Source organism: Lithobates pipiens, unplaced genomic scaffold (genome assembly GCF_037356315.1).
Source record: "Lithobates pipiens isolate NorthernLeopardFrog02 unplaced genomic scaffold, aLitPip1_a1.2 Scaffold_22, whole genome shotgun sequence".
Taxonomy (NCBI): Eukaryota; Metazoa; Chordata; class Amphibia; order Anura; family Ranidae; genus Lithobates; species Lithobates pipiens.
In genome coordinates, this window is record NW_027507784.1 from 142,725,580 (window position 1) to 142,747,401 (window position 21,822).

General features: G+C 43.8%; 1 protein-coding gene across 6 annotated transcripts in view; it reads right to left on the minus strand.

Moving 5' to 3' along the window:
• The window catches only part of ADPRH (ADP-ribosylarginine hydrolase), a 54,168-nt gene that overhangs the window by 22,295 nt on the left and 10,051 nt on the right, over window positions 1-21,822 (minus strand). Inside the window, exons 1-2 of one of the 6 annotated variants that reach the window (XM_077448420.1) lie at window positions 17,236-17,317; window positions 13,322-13,408 (exon numbers count right to left, since the gene is read on the minus strand). The exons of 2 other annotated variants lie outside the window; for them this stretch is intronic. In XM_077448420.1, coding sequence (XP_077304546.1) covers window positions 13,322-13,342 — 21 coding nt within the window. In that variant the 5' untranslated portion in view covers window positions 13,343-13,408; window positions 17,236-17,317. Of the gene's footprint in view, window positions 1-5,270; window positions 5,290-13,321; window positions 13,409-17,235; window positions 17,318-21,822 lie in introns of those variants that run through there. 3 more of the 6 variants (XM_077448419.1, XM_077448422.1, XM_077448421.1) reach the window with 3 other exon arrangements.

Consider the following 21,822-nt stretch of genomic DNA (forward strand, 5'->3'; position numbering starts at 1 on the left):
CACTGATAAGGCTGCATTGACGGGCATTTAAATGTAAGTTTTTTTTTCCCTTAAACTTCCCTCCTAAAACTTTTTTCCTTAACCACTTGCTTACTGGGCACTTAAACACCCTTCCTGACCAGACCAATTTTCAGCTTTTGGTGCTCTGACACTTTGAATGACAATTACTCAGTCATGCAACACTGTACCCAAATGAATTTTGTGTCCTTTTTTTCCCACAAATAGAGCTTTCTTTTGGTGGTATTTGATCACCTCTGGGGTTTTTATTTTTTGCGCTATAAATGAAAAAAGACCGAAAATTTTGAAAAAAAACGCATATTTCTTTGTTTCTGTGATAAAATTTTGCAAATTATAATTTTTTTTTCATAAATTTTGGCCACAATTTATACTGCTACATATCTTTGGTAAAAATAACCCAAATTAGTGGATATTATTTGGTCTTTGTGAAAGTTAGAGAGTCTACAATCTGTGGTGCGAATCGCACAAAATTGATCACACCTGATGTACTGGTGGCCTATCTCATTTCTTGCGACCCGAACAAGTCAGGAAAGTACAAATACCCCCCAAATTACCCCTTTTTTGAAAGTAGACATTCCAAGGTATTTACTAAGATGCATGGTGAGGTTTTTGATGTTGTCATCTTTTTCCCACAATTCTTTGCAAAATGAAGTTTTTTTTTTCTCACAAAATTTTCAATGTAATAGATTATTTCTCTCACATGGCATGTGTATACCACAAATGACACCCCAAAATACGTTCTGCTACTCCTTCTGAGTATTACGATACCAAATGTGTGAGACTTTTACACAGCCTGGCCACATACAGAGGCCCAATATTGAAATAGCACCATCAGGCGTTCTAGGAGCATAAATTACACATTTCATTTCTCAACCACCTATTACAGTTTTGAAGGCCCTGGAGCACCAGAACAATGGAAATGCCCACAAAGTGACCCCATTTTGGAAAGGTAACACCCCAACGTATAATCGTTTGAATGGTTCATTTTTTTTCCAGAAGTTTTGGGAAAATGTGGAAAAAAAATGAAAACGCATTTTTTTTACGCAAAGTTGTCCATTTATAAGATATTTCCAACACATAGCATGTACATAGCAAAAATGACACCCCAAAATACGTTCTACTACTCCTGAGTATAACGATACCAAATGTGTGAGACTTTTACACAGCCTGACCACATACAGAGGCCCAATATTGAAATAGCACCATCAGGCGTTCTAGGAGCATAAATTACACATCTTATTTCTCAACCACCTATTACAGTTTTGAAGGCCCTGGAGCACCAGGACAATGGAAATGCCCACAAAGTGACCCCACGTGGCACTGACGACACGTGGCACTGACAGATGGCACTGGAGGCAGATGGGGCTGGCAGATGGGGCTGGCAGATGTCGCTGGCAGATGTCGCTGGCAGATGGGGCTGGGGCTGGGGCTGGCACATGGTGCTGGCTATTTGCTCCGGCTAATTGCTCTGGCAAATGGGGCTGGCAGATGGCACTGCGGCTGGCATGTGGCGCTGGCAGGTGGCACTGGGGCTGGCGGCACTGGGGCTGACGGATGGCACTGGGGCTGGCAGGTGGTACTGGCAGGTGGCACTGGCACGTGGCACTGGGGCTGACGGATGGCACTGGCAGGTGGCACTGGCAGGTGGCACTAGCAAGTGGCACTGGTGGTGGCAGGTGGCACTGGCAGGTGGCACTGGCACTGACGGCACTGGGGCTGACGGATGGCACTGGCAGGTGGCACTGGCAGGTGGCACTGGTGCTGGCAGGTGGCACTGGCAGGTGGCACTGGGGCTGACGGCACTGGCGGCACTGGGGCTGACGGCACTGACGGGCGGCACTGGCGCTGGCAGGTGGCGGCACTAGGGCTGACGGCACTGGGGCTGACGGCAGGTGGCACTGGCACTACTGGCAGATGGCACTGGGCTGACAGATGGCACTGGGCTGACAGATGGCACTGGGGCTGACACATAGATCGCTCTCCCTCCTCACAAGCTGTCTCTGTGTGAGGAGGGAGAGACACGGCAATGGGAGATGATCTCATATGTTTACATATGAGATCATCTCCCATTGGCAGCTGCGATCGCGCTGTGAACGGCCGCTTTGATTGGCCGTTCATGGCGATCTGTATTTGCCTGTCTCCGGGAGACACGGCGAATACAATACTTCTGCGATGCGCGCCCCCGGCGGCGCGCATTGCGGAAGTAAACACCAGGCCGTCCAGGGAAGGGAACGGCCAGGCGAAGGAAGCCGCCCGCTCTAAGGCCGTCATTCGGCTATAGGGCGGGCGGGAGGAGGTTAAAATGCCCTCCTAAACTTGGGGTGCGTGTTATACGCCGGTGCGTGTTATACCCCGATAAATACGGTATTTTAAAAAGAAGCCATCCAGTGCCGAGATTTACTCCCATCAGGGCTCCTTTCTTCGCCTGGTCTTTCTTGCAGGTTCATGGGCACTGGACGTTTGAATGGCCGAGCTGCGAAAGTGTCACTCCCGTGCATGTGCGTGGGAGTCACAGCTCTCTCAATGGACATTGCCGGTTGCTACCAAAAGTAGTATCTCCTAAAGAGCGCACGTTCAAGGAGATATTTACTGTGGCTACAGGTAAGCCTTATTATTGGTTTACCTGTTGGTGGAAAAAAAAAAGTGGACTTTACTACCGCTTTAAATAAGATAAGTGACAATTTGAAAATTATTTGAAAGTGTTGAATATCTTTTTCCATCCACCATTCAGCATCTGAATGTCCCTCCACCACATTGCATGCTAGGATAGTTCCATAAAGGTGTTCTTGGAGATACACAGATTATGTTCTTTTGCTTTTAGTCAGACTATGATATGTCAGTGAAAGTCTATTACATTTCCTAAAGCCCCATTCACACTTGAACGTAGCATTTTCAGGCAGAAAGTCACGAGATTTTGTACAGGTCAAAAGGTCACCAACGTAAAAAGAAGAAAATCTGCCTAAAAAAAAAAGGTTACAGAACTTGTTTGAGCTTCATGCATTTTGGAGTAGAGATGTGAACCATCTCCATAGAGAATAATTGATATTTTTCCCCCCTCCAGCGTTTTGTAGACCTTCACACCTCAGCATTTTCTAGTTTGAAGCCTGAAGCTCTAAAACGCTGGAGGAGAAAAAATAAATAAAATCAATTATTGTCCATGGAGATGGTTCACATCTCCACTCCAAATTGCCTGAAGCTCAAAAAGGTTCTGGAGCTTTATAAAACTTAATTCGGGCAGATTTAAGTGTTTTTCTGCATTTTACATTAGTGGCCTTTTGACCTGTAGAAAAATCGCACAACCTTCTGCCTGAAAATGATACGCTCAGGTGTGAATGCGGCCTGAGTGTTATACTGTCGATGTCGTGTTTTAGAGATGTAGAGAAAGTCTTGCAGACAAGAGCCTTTATTAAACTGAAACGCATATCATCAGCAGGACAAGGCCACAGCAACTAAACTCTTGCAGATAGTTTACAAAACAAGAAAATAGCTTACAATGGTAGAATCTTCAACTTATTCCCATGAGACTCTTACTAGTGGTAGGTTACTCCATTTAAATGTATTCCTTCCTGGAAGTTAAAACCCTCCCTCCCCCCCCCCCCCCAAAAAAAAAAAACTATAATTAACAGCTAATCCCTCTCTATGTACAATACGTCCAACTGTACACAAAAAAACAACAAAATTACTGACATTTAAAGATCTAATAAATACAATTGTATGATTACACTCACAAATATTGTACAGAATTAGCGCCTGTAAGTGTCTAAACGAATTCCAGCAAAACCAGTCGTTGTGCTCTTTTCCCCTTGCACTCTAATATGCACTTTTTGTGTCACTTTTTCTTTGCATCTTTGCACACACCCCTTTTTTCTGTCAATTTCATCGGTTCACCACCACTGGTTCAGCAAGACATTTGTTTCCTAATGATATGTTGATTACAACATACAACGTAACAAAAAGTAACCGGACCTGCCTGAGCCGCAGTGTGCTGGCGATTGATGGCTGTGTATCTTGGAGACATGAAACAAACACATACAGAATAAGCAAAACATTTCTAGAAACTACTCACAGAAAAGTAAAGGTAAATAGGGTAAAACCTTACGGTGATGTGAACAAATAACAACAAAATGATACTAACTCTAAAGATGCTATGTTATCCCAAGTGTTAGAACTCAGATAGTATTGATGTTGGATGTAGAGTAGACTGCCTGACGAAGGGGTCCTGCGTGGCTCCGAAACTTTGCACTATCCTTGTGTTGTGATCATGCAATAAATCACCCGTTTGGACGCTACCTATGTCGTTTCATGGTGTGTTGGCAAATATCTTCACTGCCTGCATAGAGCACATGTATTACGTACATGGATTGCGAGCCAAATCCAGACCTCTAGGCTATTTTATGTGCACCTCTCCTGCAGCTCTGCCACCAGCGCCACCATCCAGGCAGCACAAGGTGCACTGTGATGTAAGGAAGGGTGGAGGACCCTTGAGTTCTGATGGGGGGGGGGGGGGGGGGGGTGGCGGGTTCTTGACCAGGGTGAATATAAAATCAATAATTAAAAAAAATATTACATTTTTACATTAAATCCACCGTGCTCTTAAGATCTTATGTAAGAGGGGAGAGGGTGTCTTAAGTAATTACTAAAACCAGTAATAATCAAATTTAGAGGCACTTATATAATACGACCAAGAGCAGATACGTTGATATAGTCTTACAGATACAACTTGTCCTTTGATGGCAACCATAATGCTGGTGCAGAATGCAATGAAATCGAGTTGACATCCCTGGCATAAAGGGACCTTGCGATAAAACATATTAGTTTGGCTCTTGTGAAGTCATTCTTGCAAATGGCTTGTGCTTAACCAATGTTCCTCTATATTTTAACTACTTGCCACCTACACACGGTAGATTTAAATGTGGACAGGCGGTACAGGCAGGCTGAACAACGTACCTGTACATCGCCACCTGTCTTCCAGGTGGCGATGTACAGTTGGATACAGCACGAGTTTGGCAACAGATTTCAGCCAATGAAACAAACAGAATAAACCTTGAACCTTAATCAGCGCAAATAAATACAAATAATAAAGTGAAATTATTAAATAATAAACGTATCGAAAAAAATTCCAAGTAGCTATATGTGAGGTAATCCAGTTGCTGCTAATCACTCAAAGTGTTCACTCTCACTTCAACATGTAATCAGTAGAATATATAATGCAGAGCAACTAATAACAATGTATCAAACATTAAAGGGAATACCTGTGCATCGATGTGTTCTAAAGGCAAAAAATTCCTACAATCAAATAAAAAACAGTGAAGATCAGACCAAAGAAAAAGACACTAAACATGACTCAAAAGTTCATTGTGCTGTTAGATGAAACAATATATTGTGATCTTCCACCTCCGTTTTACAAAGTAAATGTGTTCATCAATAATCCTCCACCAGTAAATGGATGGCCGCTCACCTTATACTTAGACCCCTGTTTTACCAGTGGGCCTCAGCAAGCAGTCCCCTAATGGGGGTAAATTCAGATGAATGCTCCCGCTCCTCTCTTTACTCTCCAACACCTCCTGTCAGTGCTGTATACTTTCAATCAGCGGTATATCAAACAAAAAGGAAATCTAGTGCTCGGTGTAAGAATATTTTCCTGTCAGATAAAATCGAGGTAGCACACTCACATGAAAGGCACTCAACCATGCCGGCGTGTAAAACAGGTAATCAAATCCTAAAGTGCTTCAGCATAAGTGGCGATGATCCCCCTCCCCATCCCTTCTTAATCTCGCTGACCTGGATTGCGGCGATCCCCCTGTTCTGAGCCCCAGTATAGCCGTCTCATGGCTCCGGGGCTCAGAATTCCCCGGAGCTTAATTTTCTAAACATACTCCGTCAGGATGGACGTTTAGGAGCAATGTAATCAGAAACCGCGTAGCCAGTCCTCTCAGCGGGGAAGAAGAAGAAGAGGGCAAAGCTGTGGGGATTTCTAAGCCCCAGAGGAGGCTATACCAGGGCTCAGAATGGGAGATCGCCGCAATACAAGTCACCTTACAGATTTTTATGTAAAGGTGAACTTACACTTTAAGGTTAGAGCCCAGACCTATTTATTTTGGTGAAGGATGAAAAACATCCATGGAGAGGGGAAAGCCTGATGGTTATGTTTTTGTATATATAAGATGAAGTGAATTATTTTTTACCCCTCCCACTTCTCCTAAGCCCCACCCCTTATAGAATCCACCAACTCCGTCCCCTGTGGTATATCATATACCAGGCTGTACATTATACACAGGGCTCTGTACATCATATACCAGGCTGTACATTATACACAGGACACTGTACATCATATACCAGGCTGTACATTATACACAGGAGGACACTGTACATCATATACCAGGCTGTACATTATACACAGGACACTGTACATCATATACCAGGCTGAACATTATACACAGGGTTCTGTACATCATATACCAGGCTCTACATCATACATCTGGTTCTAATGACACATCAATCTGTCTCACAGCCCAGCCATACTCCTCGTTCACCAGAGGAAAAAAAAAAAAAAAAAAACAGCAAACACAAAAGGTGTTTAGGAAACAGCGATAGGCAGAGGTCACCGCAGACAATGAAGTACAAGAAACAAAACTAAATAAAACGAATACAATCATCACATTTAGGGACTGGAATAATGCAATATCTTACATGTTTGCCTTTGGTGGTGGGATCAGAGGGATGATGGGGATCAGGGACAGAGAGATGGTGGTGGGATCAGGGACAGAAGGATGGTGGTGGGGGGAGTGGGATCAGGGATAGAGTGATGTCCCTGACACAGTGCACTTAGGTAAAGGACGTTTTTGGGGAATTCTTTTTTTTCTTAAAGGGGCTGTTTTAAAAAAAAATTACAGGAGGAGTAGCTTCTACTATGGCTTCTACTATGGATGGGCTGCCACTGATGGATTGTCTATTGAGGATGGAGGACAGTTTCCTGTAAACAAGCTCATAATTATTCTGTGGAAGCAGTTATGTGCGTATTAGGCTGAGGAGGCTGTAAGGCTTTAAAGGCTACCTTTATTGTTTTTAAGATTTTAGCGTTATTTGCACCATAAATAAAGTGAATAGGATGCGGGGGGGGGGTAGGGTGTATTACATGGGCACGATGTTTTCTACACTTCTTTGCTTGCACTGATGGCTCCCACTGTCTGCCTGCTCCGCCACTTGACAGTTCGATGACATCACAAGGGGTGCTGTGCTAAAGCTGCACAATTTTGGCTAAAATGAGAACCACAATTTTTTGCTCAGAAAAAAAGATCACGATTCTCATGGCATAACATCTTTCACATTATAAAAAAAAAATTGGACTAATTTTACTGTTTAGTTTTTTTATTAATTAAAGTGTATTTTTTCAAAATAAGCAAAAAGGTTTAGTCTTTAAGAGGTTAAACTTCGCTCAGCTACAGGCAGGAGCTCATTCCTTTGATCTAAGAAGAAATGCTACTTTGTTTATACTTATCTGCGATGTTGTGATAAAACTTGGCAGGCTGCCTGGATTTTTCATTTAATTTTTTTCAGCTGTGAGAACTCTCTGCACTTGTTAGAAAGAATCATGAAATACTGTTTTGAAGATCGGGAAGGGAAGTGAATTCTTAACGATTAATCGTGCAGTTCTAGGCTGTGCCACCAGGTGACATCGCTAGATGGCCCCACCCCTTAGCTATTTAAGAGCTGTCAGACGGTGGGAGCCTTCGGCACGAGCAGAGCTTTTATTTTATTTTTTTGGGTCGGCGGTGGTGGCGGGCGTCACGATTGACGATGGAGCTACATCAGGGGACAGTGTTATTTATTTTTTAAATAAAAGGACTTGTCAAAAACCGCCTACTGTAATTTTTTCACTACATTTAATTATTATTTATTTGGGTGAATGAGTAGGGGTGCATACCCCTACTCTTTCACATGGGGGTGGGATCTGGGGGCCCCCTTGTTAAAGGTGGCTTCCAGATTCCAATAAGCCCCCTGCCCGCAGACCCCCACAACCACCAGCTAGGTATGTGGGGGAAGAGCTCCTTGTCCCAATCACCAAGGGGACAAGGTTCTTTTGTGGGGGGGGGGCATAGTCCCTTCTGCCCCACTGCACCTCTCCTATGTTGAGGACATTAGGCCTGTTATAGTTCAGGAGGGGAAGGGCGTTAGAACACTCCTATGCCATTTTTTCCCCTGCACATTTCATTCCCGACATTCTTTTGTTGGGGAACCCACCGACAGCTGATAAGCCATTGGTTGTTAAGGACACAGCGACCGGCTTTCCAGCCTGCTCGTTAACAACTAGCTATACACAGTTTGTTATGGAGCTAAAAAAATAAAAAAAAACTAAATGCATGTAAAAACGCATTAAAAATGCAACACTTGTGTTTTTGGTACAGGTCTATTGAAGTCTATTACATGCAAAAAGCAAGCTGCTGCAGGAAAAAAAGTCCTGGACCTTTTGCAAAAAATGCACTGGGTAAATTACATTGGGCATTAAAATTATCACAGATGAACTGTTACCATAGTAAAAAAGTTGTGAGAAAATACCACCTGTCGGTGTCCTGATCTCTCACTTCCCAAATCAATAACCAAGTTTACGGAGTAGAATCAAAAGACAAAGGAGGGTTAAAGTGGTTTTAAAAGCGCAAGGCTTTTTACTTTTATGCATTTTATGCAAAAAAAAAAAAAAAAGGTAAAAAAGAAACCTGAGTGCATTGCCCCCTCTCTAATACTCACCTGAGCTCCTTTGATTCCTCAAAGGCTGAGACAGCAGCGAGAGCCATTGGCTCCTGCTGTCAATCACAGCCAGTGAGCCTATGGAGGACAGAGTGTGGGGGGCGGACCCGAGCCATGGCTGTGTGTCTTAGAGACGCATATAGCGGGGCTTGGGAGCGAGAAAGCACCAGTGCCCTAGAGCAAGCAGCTTGTCAGGAACGCCGGCAGGGGACCCAAAAAGAGGGAGATCAGGGCTGCCCTGTGCAAAACCACTGCACAGAGCAGGTAAGTATAACATGTTTGTTATTAAAGCAAAAATGAACCTTTGATGTTACTTTACAGGCGGCTAAATACAAAGTTTAATACATAACTTTTTCCAACGTTTTACTTGCCAAAGGATATGCTGCCAGTCATGTGACTTGGATATGCCTACATAATAACAAAGCCCCCTTGAAAACCAGGCTGCATTTAACCACTTCCTGCCTGTAGGCCATCATGAAGTCCTGGACTTCAGTAAAAGCAATCATAGCAGCTGTCTAGAGACTTGATTGCTTTTACAGGCGGAAGGAGGGGACAACCCCCCGCCTCCCGCTGCCCTCTGGTGCTTCTCCCAGCTCACCTATGCGATCGAGGAGCCGGAGAATGACTTCACCAGCGGCAGTCATGGTGCCAACAGATGTAAAACCCTGTTGGGGTTTTTTTTTTTGCTGGAAAGCCTGAGATCAATTTCTTTTGTTGGTTTATCTCAGGAGGAGAGGAGGAGATATCTGCAGACTTATAGACCCCAGATCTCTCCGTAAAGAGGACCGGCCATGCCCTAATCCTATTACAATGGATGTTTACATTCCTTAGAAAAGAAATAAAAAAAGTGATCAAGAAAGTAAAAGTTTAAAAAGGGAAAGTGTAAAAATAAAATAGACGAGAAAAAAAATAGTAATAATAATTGAAAGCACCCCTATCCCCTCTTGCTCGCACAAACGCAGGTTGTGGCTGCATAGGTAAACAACATTCAAGCTAGTGCTACACATGTGAGGTATTGCCGCATAATGTTAGAGCAAGAGCAATAATTCCAGCACTAGACCTCTGCAACTCTAAACTGGTAACCTGTAAAAAAAAAAAAAAAAAAAAAAATGAAAGCATAGCCTATGGAGATTTTTTAAGTATCGAAGTTTGGCACCATCCCACGAGCGTGCACAATTTTAAAGCGTGACATGTTAGGTATCCATTAACTCGGCGTAACATCATCTTTCACATTACACAAAAAAATTGGGGTAAAAATTTTGTTTCTTTTAAATCACAAAAGTATAGTTGTTCCCGAACACCCCCCCTCCCCCCCCCCCCCCCCACCCACAAAAAAAAAAAAAAAAAAAAAACACATTTGAAAAATTGCTGTGCAAATACTGCGTGCCAGAAAAATTTGCCACGACTGCCATTTTATTCCCTAGGGCAGTGATGGCAAAGCTTGGCACCCCACAGATGTTTTGGAACTACATTTCCCATGGTGCTCATGCACTCAGCAGTGTAGCCGAGCATCATGGGAAATGTAGTTCCAAAACATCTGTGGGGTGCCATGATTCACCATCACTGCCCTAGCGTCTCTACTAAAAAAAATATATACAATGTTTGGGCGTTCTAAATAATTTTCAAGCAAAAAAAAAAAAAAACAAAGATTCTTTTTACATGTACAGTAGGAGAGGAATGCCAGAATGCCTGGTATAGAAATACACGTTAGCTTAGACAGTAGGTACACTAAGGCCGCGTACACACGGGCGGACTGTTCGCCCAACCTTGTCCGCTGAACAGTGTTTGGGCAGACAGTCCGCTCGTGTGTGGGGCTTCAGCGGACAGTTTCAGCGGACAGTTGGACGAACAAGGTCTTACGGAAATTCCGAAAAACTGTCCGCTGAAACAAGGTTTCAGCGGACTGTTCGCTCGTGTGTAGGCTTGTTCGGCCAACTAAGTCTTGCGCATGCTCAGAAAGGATTTCCACGTCGGAAGGTTGCATTGCAGTGTATTGGACATCGTATTTTTCGTCCCGTCGTACGTGCCGTTCACGTCATCGCGCACGGTTTCAGCAAACTGTTCGTCCGTCGTGTGTGGCCATGTCCGTCCATGCTAAGTTTGAGCGGACTGTTTGCCGAAACTGTTGGACGGACAAAGTTGGGCGAACAGTCCGCGCGTGTGTACGCGGCCTAAGAAAGTACATGTTATCTAGGAACCCCAAAATACCAAAGATAAGATAAAGTTGTTTGTTCTTATCCAGCCTTCTTTGATTTTGACATTCAGTAATGTTCAATACTTGGATTATTGGTTGTAAGAATAATAATAATAATAATAAAATATTCAAATTCTATTTTGGCAGCAAATTACTTGACATGGTCATGTGATTTAGCCAAACATATTTGAGCTGCTATTTAAATCAATTCCTCATGGAAAGAATATTTTTGTAAATTTATGAGAAAGAGACACACACGCACGTTTTGTTCATATATGGACACAGAAGTGACAAGGCTGTGCATTTCTTGGAGAAAAAAAAAAAAAAGGGAGGACGAGCAGAACTTGCCCTTTTGGGTGATAGTTTTGCTTAAAAAATTAAAAGTGTGCTAGTCCGATGGACGGAAACCAACGCTAGGGCAGGTATTGGCTAGGAACTTCCTTATTCTATTCCGGTCGTACGTCATCACGTTCGAATCCGTCTGACTTTTGGAGTGATAGTGTGTGGGCAAGTCCATTTGTTTGAAAGTCCGGCGGACCTCCGCTGCAAAGTCTGCCGAATAGTCCGCCGGACCTAGTCCATCGAAAAGTCCAATCGTGTGCATGCGGCATAAAGCTAAATCCTCATACACACGATCAGATTTTTGGACAACCGTTCGTCCGTTTTTTTGTGGCATGCTAGTCTCATGTCGAAAGTGAAGAGTTTACTCACCAAAATTCTCGTACAACAGAATACAAAACTTCAGAAGTAACGTAATGCGTTGAATAGTTTTGTATGTGTTAGTTTCTGAGCATACAATTTTTTTTACTGATTAAATGAAAATTGGATGTAGCGCTCACGTAGAACAAAAATGTTATAGTCAGCACATCCAGCTTTTGTCGGACGAAAAACTGGAATCCACTGTTGAAAGCACCGTAACAGCAACCTGAAAAATCGGCAGATCGTATGTTGGATGAAATTTTACTTCTGATTTTCGTAGTGTGTGTACATTATAGAGAGGCTTAGGTTCACACTGGCATTGAAAGTAGGTATTTGAGGGGTGTTTTTAACACCCCCCAAACGCCATTACAAATTATACTATGGGCAGCACACAGTGCTGTTTAGATGATCAAAACATGAAGCGTTAGGGTTGCGTTGCTTCACTTCAAAATTGAAGTAATGTCGAGTCTAGAGGAGTTTGAAGCCCTTTAACGCCTCCAATTCAAGTCCATGGGAACGCTCTGCATACGCACTGGCAGGCGTTTTGTGGCGCATTACAATTAGTTTAAAAAAAAAAAAAAACAACATGTAGGAGAAAGAATGTTCCACAATGTCCTGTAATGATAGTGGAGATCATAGTGTCCTGCAGTCACTTCCTTCTATGCACTTCCTGTTTCCTCCGGCTTTCACACTGGAGTGAAAGGGGACGGTTTTTTCAGGCGCTACACAGGTGCTATTTTTAGCGCTGTAGCGCCTGAAAACCACCCCAGTGTGAAAGGGGCCTTAGTTTCCCTGCACAGTCCCATCCCCCCTTCAGTTAGAACACAACATAGGATACAGATTAACCCCTCCCCTGCCCCTAGTGCGAACCCCTTCACTGCCAGTGACATTTTTACAGTAATCAATGCAATTTTAATCGCACTGATCGCTGTATTAATGCCAATGGTCCCAAAAATGGGTCAAAATTGTTGGACGTGTCCGCCATAATGTCGCAGTCATGATGAAAAATAAAATTGCTGATCACCGCCATTACTAATAAAAAAAATAAATATGAATAAAAATGCCATAAATCTATCCCCTATTTTGTAGACACTATAACTTTTGCGCAAACCAATCAATATACACTTAAATATGTAGAAGAAGAATACATATCGGCCTAAACTGAGGAAATTTTTTTTATTTTTTATATATTTTTGGGGGATATTTATTATAGCAAACAGTTAAAAATAATGCGTTTTTTTTTTTTCAAAATTGGCGCTTTTTTTTTTGTTTATAGCGCAAAAAATAAAAACCGCAGAGGCAATTAAATACCACCAAAAGAAAGCTCTATTTGTGGGGGAAAAAAAAAAGGACGTCAATTTTGTTTGGGAGCCACGTCGCACAATTGTCAGTTAAAGCGACGCAGTGCCGAATTGCAAAAAGTGGTCTGGTCTTTGGCCAGCCAAATGGTCCGGGGCTTAAGTGGTTAATCATCTGCTATTGTTTTAGTCGTATTTAGCCGAATAACTCTGCCCTACATTTTAGGTGACTAAAATCAAATGGGTTTGGTTAAATTGTAATGCATTATTTAAGCATTTCTCTAGAATTTCCAAACATATTATTTACTCCTGGGGTAAAAATTCTAATATGTTATTATTTATGGTATTAAGCTTTGAACAAACTCACAGATACAGATTTAGACACCATGGGTGGTCTGAGGAGGCCTGTAATGCTGCACAGCGCTGGATGGTGGTCTCAGGTTTGAGGGATGGCCTGTAAACAAAATGGATTTTCGTCATAGTTTTTGTCAGTGGACGAAAATGTACTTTACTTTTAGTTTATGTCACTGTAAAAATGCCGCTGATGAAATTAGCACTGCATATGATTCATTTGACACTGTATTGATGTATTTATACACTATATTACGAGTATTGGGACACTTGCCTTTACATGCACATTAAAGCGGGAGTCCACCGGGACTCCGCGTTTTTTTTTTTTTTTTAAAAGCCAGCAGCTACAAATACTGCAGCTGCTGACTTTTAAATAGTGACACTTACCTGTCCAGCGTGCCCGCGATGTCGGCACCCGAAGCCAATCGCTCGCTCGTCTGGCGGGTCCTGCCGCCGCCATCTTGGGTATGGGAATCAGGTAATGGAGCCTTTCGGCTTCATTTCCCGGTTCCCTACTGCGCATGCGCGAGCCGCGCGGCGCAATCCGGACGGTCCCCGCTGCCTCTGGGAGCTGTGTGTTTCCCAGCAGGCAGCGGGGCACTTGCTGAAGGGGGCGGGCGCTTGCGGAAAGGGGCGTAACGTACGCCCCTTTCCGCAGAGAGCTAGCCTGGAAGTGGGTGCAGTTACCTGGATTATCCAGGTAACTGCACCCCCCTCCCCCCTGAAAGGTGCCGATTGTGGCGCCGGAGGGGGGGGGGGGATTCCGATGAGCGAAGGTCCATTTTAGGGTGGACCTCCGCTTTAACTTTAATGGCATCCCAGTCTAGTCCATAGGGTTCATTATTAAGGTGGCCCACCCTTTGCAGCTCTAACAGCTTCAACTCTTCTGGGAAGGCTGTCCACAAGGTTTAGGGGCGTGTCTAGGCCAGTCAAGTTCCTCCTCCCCAAACTCGCCCATCCATGTTTTTATGGACCTTGCTTTGTGCAGTCACGTTGGAACAGGAAGAGGCCATCCCCAAACTGTTCCCACAAAGTTGGGACCATGGATTTTTCTAAAATGTCTTGGCATGCTAACGCCTTAAGATTTCCCTTCACTGGAACTAAGGGGCCAAGCCAAACCCCTGAAAAACAACCCACACCATAATTCCCCCTTCAGCAAATGATTTGGACCAGTGCACAAAGCAAGGTCCGTAAAGACATGGATGAGTGAATTTGGGGTGGATGAACTTGACTGGCCTACATAGAGTCCTGACCTCAAACCAATCACCTTTGGGATGAATTAGAGCGGAGACTGCAAGCCAGGCCTTCTTGTCCAACATCAGTGCCTGACCTCACAAATGCACTTCTGGATGAATGGTTAAACATTCCCACAGACACACTCCTTAACCTTGTGGAAGGCATTCCCAGAAGAGTTGAAGCTGTTATAGCCGCAAAGGGTGGGCCAACTCAATATTGAACCCTACAAACTAAGACTGGGATGGCATTAAAGTGATTGTAAAGCTTTGGGTTTGGGTTACAAACATGGTATACTTACTTCCTCTCTGCAAGGGTTTTGCAACAGAGTGGCCCCAATCTTTTGGGGTCCCCCTATGGCGTGCTTGGCTCCTCCTATTCTCAAGTTCCCCCCTCGGAGAACCACATTCCAAGGGGGCACCCAATGCGGGCGTGCTCCCGAGTCCTATTGAGGTGTCCATTGACACAGACAGCAGGACTTGGCCCCACTGCCTGGCTCATGTCACTGGATTTGATTGCCAATGGCTCCCACTGCTATCAATCTATCCAATGAGGAACCGATACAGTGGCTGGAGCTGATGTGCTGGTCCCAATTGCTGGAATGATCGGCTCAGGTAAGAAAAAGTGGGGGCTCTAGGGGCTGCTGGAGCACAAAAGGTTTTTCACCTTAATGCATAAAATGCATTAAGGTAAAGACCTCTGAGGGTTTACAACCCCTTTAAAAGTTCATGTGTGTGTAAAGGCAGGCATTCCAATACTTTTGATAATACAATGGGGGCGGGGGGGCGGTTGATCATGGATTTCTTTAAAAAAAAAAAAATTTACACTTTAATTGCCGTTACAATGATGATCATTGTGACAGCAATGTTTTGAGGTATCTTGAATGGGTTACATTCATAACAGCTGTGATTAATAGTGATCTGTGATTGGCCACAGCCAATTACATGGTACAGGGTGCTGTGATTTGCACAGGTACCATATGATAGCTGTGGGCCAATCATATCAGTACTCTATAGGAAAAACAGCTGTTATGAATGAAATTCATTCATAAATGCTTTGTTGACAGTGGCTGGGTACTGGGATCTGCAATCTACTGGACATATAGGTCATGGGAGTGGCGCACTGAACGCCACTAACCTATAACAGGCTAGATGATGTACATTTATGTGATCCAGCCTGCCTGTGCCACACAGTGAACGTACTGTGGGCAGGTGGCAAGCGGTTAAAATCACAGTAAACAGAGTAATGCCGCGTACACACGATCAGACTTTTCCGGCAGGCATGGTCCGTCAGACAATTCAATCGTGTGTGGGCTCCAGCAGACTTTTTTTTTCCCCAAAAGTCAGACGGACCTAGAAATAAGACATGTTTCAAATCTATCCGACAGACTCAAGTCCGATGGACTGAAAATTGGGAAAACCGCTTGCGTGTGCTAGTCCGACGGACGAAACGCGACACAAGGGCAGCTTTTGCTACTGGCTATTGAACTTCCTTGTTTAGTCCCGTTGACGTCATCACGTTCAAAACAAAACTGACTTAGTCCGGTCATGTATGGCCAAGTCCGTTCGTTCAGAAAGTCCGTCGGGAAGTCCGTCTGACATAGTCCGTCCAAAAGTCTGGGCGTGTGTAGGCGGCATTAGGCTCTCTCTCACTTATTATATTAAAGCCAAAGACAAACATTTATTACAATGCAGCTTACCAATTAATAGATGTGGTGCCTGCATTCATTTTCTTTTTAAAAGCTTTCTCTTCCTTATTTTAAACCTGAAGATCTGGTCAGTACATCTATTGTTTTTTTTTCTTTTCTTTTTTAAAAGCTGTGCTGCAGATGCATGACAACAATCAGCTTTTATTTATGTAAAACCTTTATCCAAAAAGGAACAAAACTGTTGCTGTACAGCTCATAAAGTATGAGCTGGCGTTTGGCTTTACATTTATTAAGGTATCTAATAGTTCATCTAACACACCCCCCCAAACCCCCCCCCCCAAGGCTGACCATTCTGTCGTCCAAAAGTGCCCCTGTGCTCCTTCATCCAGAGTGAGGACACTAATACAGGAGGAGTGTTAGCCCTTGTACACACGATCAGACATTCCGACAACAAAGTCCGTCGGATTTTGTCCGAAACTGGTGTTGCATACACACGGTCGGACAAAGTTGTCGGAAAATCCGATCGTTCGTAACGTGATGACGTTATTTCTTTACAACGAGACTACGTTCAGGCTAGTAGCCAATAGCTTTGGTCTAGGAATTTGATCTGAGCATGCGTGGCACTTTGTCCGATCGGAATTCTCTACACACAATCGGACAAAGTCTGATCGGATCATGTTGTCGGAAAGTTTTATAGCCCAGCTCTAAAACTTTGTCGGTCAGATATTCCGACGGAGACAGTCCGATGGAGCCCACACACGGTCTGATCGGACATTTTCCGTCGGAATGTCCGACCATGTGTACAAGGGCTTACAGGTAGGATCACCAGGTGAAAAAAGCCTAAAAAAAAAGAAAACAAAACAAGTGCATCCACCACATCTAATGACTGGTAAGCTGCAATATATGACATTTTCAGTTTTGGGTTTTATACCGCTTTAACCTCACTTACACCTTCACACATACTGGTTACAACATCACTCTTTTCAGCTAACACTCCACACCTCAGCTGATCACAGATTATTGCACTCAGTATTACATACAGTACTTACCAGTTGGAACCGATAAGCAAAGCGAGCTGCTCCTCTCTACAATTGATGCTGATTCACACACACACACCCTACTATGTACAACATCCTCTATGGCTACAGAGCATGTGCCAAGATCCACCTCCCTTTTATTTTTAAAGTGGAACTTTACTGGAAAAAAAAAAAAAAGACTTTGATACAGAAGAGGCATACTGGGGAAGATTTACTAAAACTGGAGCGTGTAAAATGTGGTGCAGCTCTGTATACAAACCAATCAGCTTCCAGGTTGTATTGTCAAAGCTTAATTGAACAAACTGAAGTTAGAAGCTGATTGGTTACTATGCAGAGCTGCACCAGATTCCGAGCGCTCCAGTTTTACCCTTGGTTCACATTTATGTGGCTGCTGTTGATGCGTTTTTCCAGCTCGTTTTGCGGTGCGTTTTTAAACCCGTGTTTTTGCATGCAGTTTTAATGCTCTTTTTTTTTTTTTTTTTCTCTTTTTTCCTCTTGCTCTCTCTTTAACAAACTGGCATAAGCTAGTTGTTGAGGAATGGTCCAGGAAACTGGTCACCACATCCTGATGAGTTAGCTGCCATAAAATTGCCAGCAATAAACCTGGTCTAGTATAGTTGTTGAGTGGAACCCCATGCAGAGCCCCCCCTGCCCCAAAGCCCCCACCCCATGTTGTAGGCATGTGGGGGGGGGGGGGGTCTCTCCCCCCCCCCCTTCCTGACCTGCCAGGCTGCATGCTCGGATAAGGGTCTGGTATAGATTTGACCAATCAATATATGCTTTTGGGATTTATTTATTTATTTTTTTACCAAAAATATATAGGAGAACACAAATTGGCCTAAATTGATGAAGACATTTGTTTTTTTACTTTTCTTTTTTTATTGGATGTATTTTATAGCAGAAAGTAAAAAATCATTTTAGTTTTTTTCAAAATTGTCGCACTTTTTTGTTTATAGCACAAAAAATAAAAAACTGCAGAGGTGATCAAATACCACCAAAAGAAAGCTCTCTATTTGTGGGGGGAAAAAAAGGACAATTTTATTTGGGTACAGCGTCACATGACCGCACAATTGTCAGTTAAAGTAACGCAGTGCTGTATCGCAAAAAAAAAAAAAAGGGCCTGGTCATTAAGGGGGTAAAATCTTTCCAGAGCTGAAGTGGTTAAAGATCTGAATCCAATGAATGAAAGGGGCAGGCCAGGGACAGTCAGAGTTGGGAAGAAAGGGCTATATGATGCAGGAAGTCCTCGCTCCCAGAAATGAGCTGGGCGCTATCTGACTGGCTGCAGCTTCTACTGCACACTGTAAGAAGTTGACAGTGTGCAGTAAGATCAGAGTAAGAAATGTCAGTACAATTGTGCAAGACTGAGGGTAAGGCTGGAGCTCAGATTCAAATATTGCATTAGACTAGGAGCATTCTACCAGGCAGGTTAGTTTTTTTTAACCTTCTTCTTGAGCGCACAAAGGCACGGGAAATACCAGTCTGGCTAGAAAAGGGCTGCTTTCTGGAAAACGGACACGGTCATGAGAAATGATGTCGCTGTTTTTGCTAATCCATTCACAGCTCTGTGCGCTCACATGTCACATGCACTTCCTTATGTATTAAATCATATAGCTGGAAGGCAGCCCATTCACTTTGCATGGTCCCTTAAAGCGGTATTAAATGCAAAACAGATGTAAAATATTGCAGCATACCAATCATTAGATGTGGTGACTGCATTCATTTACTTTTTTTTTGCCATTTTCCCTGTGCTTTCACCTGGTGATCTGCACAATAACACACCTCCTTGTATGAGAGTGCCTCTACTCTGGATGAAGGAGTACAGGGACACCTTTGGCGGGCAGCATTGTCAGTAGGGCTAAAACTTATCGACATAATTATAAAACTAGTTGTCAACTATTTTCTTTATCGCTTAATTGGTCTGCATACAGAATGCATTATTTGGTTTACATATCATGGGAAACTGCGAGCACACAGACAGTTCAATACCCCATTCATACATGTCAGTATACACAGTGCAGCCCACATACAGCTCAGTACACCATTCATACATGTCAGTATACACAGTACAGCTCAGCACACCATTCATACATGTCAGTATACACAGTGCAGCCCACATACAGCTCAGTACACCATTCATACATGTCAGTATACACAGTACAGCTCAGTACACCATTCATACATGTCAGTATACACAGTACAGCTCAGTACACCATTCATACATGTTAGTATACACAGTGCAGCCCACATACAGCTCAGTACACCATTCATACATGTCAGTATACACAGTGCAGCCCACATACAGCTCAGTACACCATTCATACATGTCAGTATACACAGTGCAGCCCACATACAGCTCAGTACACCATTCATACATGTCAGTATACACAGTGCAGCCCACATACAGCTCAGTACGCCAACCATACATGTCACTATACACAGTGCAGCTCACATACAGCTCAGCACACCATTCCTACATGTCAGTATACACAGTGCAGTCCACATACAGCTCAGTACACCATTCCTACATGTCAGTATTCATACATGTCAGTATACACAGTGCAGCCCACATACAGCTCAGTACACCATTCATACATGTCAGTATACACAGTACAGCTCAGCACACCATTCATACATGTCAGTATACACAGTACAGCTCAGCACACCATTCATACATGTCAGTATACACAGTACAGCTCAGTACACCATTCATACATGTCAGTATACACAGTACAGCTCAGTACACCATTCATACATGTCAGTATACACAGTGCAGCCCACATACAGCTCAGTACACCATTCATACATGTCAGTATACACAGTGCAGCCCACATACAGCTCAGTACACCATTCATACATGTCAGTATACACAGTGCAGTTCACATACAGCTCAATACACCATTGATACATGTCAATATACACAGTGCAGCCCACATACAGCTCAGTACGCCAACCATACATGTCACTATACACAGTGCAGCTCACATACAGCTCAGCACACCATTCCTACATGTCAGTATACACAGTGCAGTCCACATACAGCTCAGTACACCATTCCTACATGTCAGTATTCATACATGTCAGTATACACAGTGCAGTTCACATACAGCTCAATACACCATTCATACATGTCAGTATACACAGTGCAGCCCACATACAGCTCAGTACACCATTCATACATGTCAGTATACACAGTGCAGCTCACATACAGCTCAGTACACCAACCATACATGTCAGTATACACAGTGCAGCCCACATACAGCTCAGTACACCATTCATACATGTCAGTATACACAGTGCAGTTCACATACAGCTCAATACACCATTGATACATGTCAATATACACAGTGCAGCCCACATACAGCTCAGTACGCCAACCATACATGTCACTATACACAGTGCAGCCCACATACAGCTCAGTACACCATTCATACATGTCAGTATACACAGTGCAGTTCACATACAGCTCAATACACCATTCATACATGTCAGTATACACAGTGCAGCCCACATACAGCTCAGTACACCATTCATACATGTCAGTATACACAGTGCAGCTCACATACAGCTCAGTACACCAACCATACATGTCAGTATACACAGTGCAGCTCACATACAGCTCAGTACACCATTCCTACATGTCAGTATACACAGTGTAGTTCACATACAGCTCAGTACACTGTCCATGCATGTCAGTATACAAAGTGCAGCCCATATACAGCTCAGTGCGTCATTCATACATGCCAGTATACACAGTGCAGCCCACATACAGCTCAGTACACTGTCCATACATGTCAGTAAGTGCCTGAGAATTTGTGAATGTGAGAGGAGCAATGCCTCATGGGACATGTACTCCTGGGCAGAAGAAGGAAGGGATTGAAAGTGATTCTAAAGGGCAGACTTTTTTTTTTTTTTTACCTTTACACCCCTTTCACACCAGGCCGTTTTGCAGGCGCTATAGCGTTAGAAATAGCGCCTGCAATCCGCCCTAAAGAAGCTGCACCATTGTTTGTAGTGTGAAAGCCCCGAGGGCTTTCACACTACAGCGGTGCGCTGACAGGACGTCAGAAAAAAGTCCTGCCAGAAGCTTCTTTGGAGCGGTGAAGGAGCGGTGTGTTTACCGCTCCTTCACCGCTGCTCCCCATTGAAATCAATGGGGCAGTGCTGTAATGCCGCCGGCAAAACGCCACTATTGCCGAAGCTGTATTGCCGGCAGGTTTTAACCCTTTCGCGGCCGCTAGCGGGGGGTAAAAGCGCCCTGCTAGCGGCCGAAATGCGCAGCAAATCCGGCGGTAAAACGCCGCTAAAAATAGCGGCGTTTTACCGCCGACGCAAAGGGCGGTGTGGTGTGAAAGGGGTCTAAGGGGCACTCCATACTATACTTAGCGGCTTGCTATTGGGGCACTCTGAAAGCAGGAGCAAGAAGCACCAGCAGGGGACCCCAGAAGTGGAGGATGGGAGCTGCTCTGTGCAAAACCCTTACACAGGAGTCGGTAAGCATGACATGTTTGTTATTTTAAAAATAGACTGATGATAATATAAGGCATTACAATTTAATTTAAAAGGAGAAGTATGGGTTTTGTTTTTTTCCCCATAATC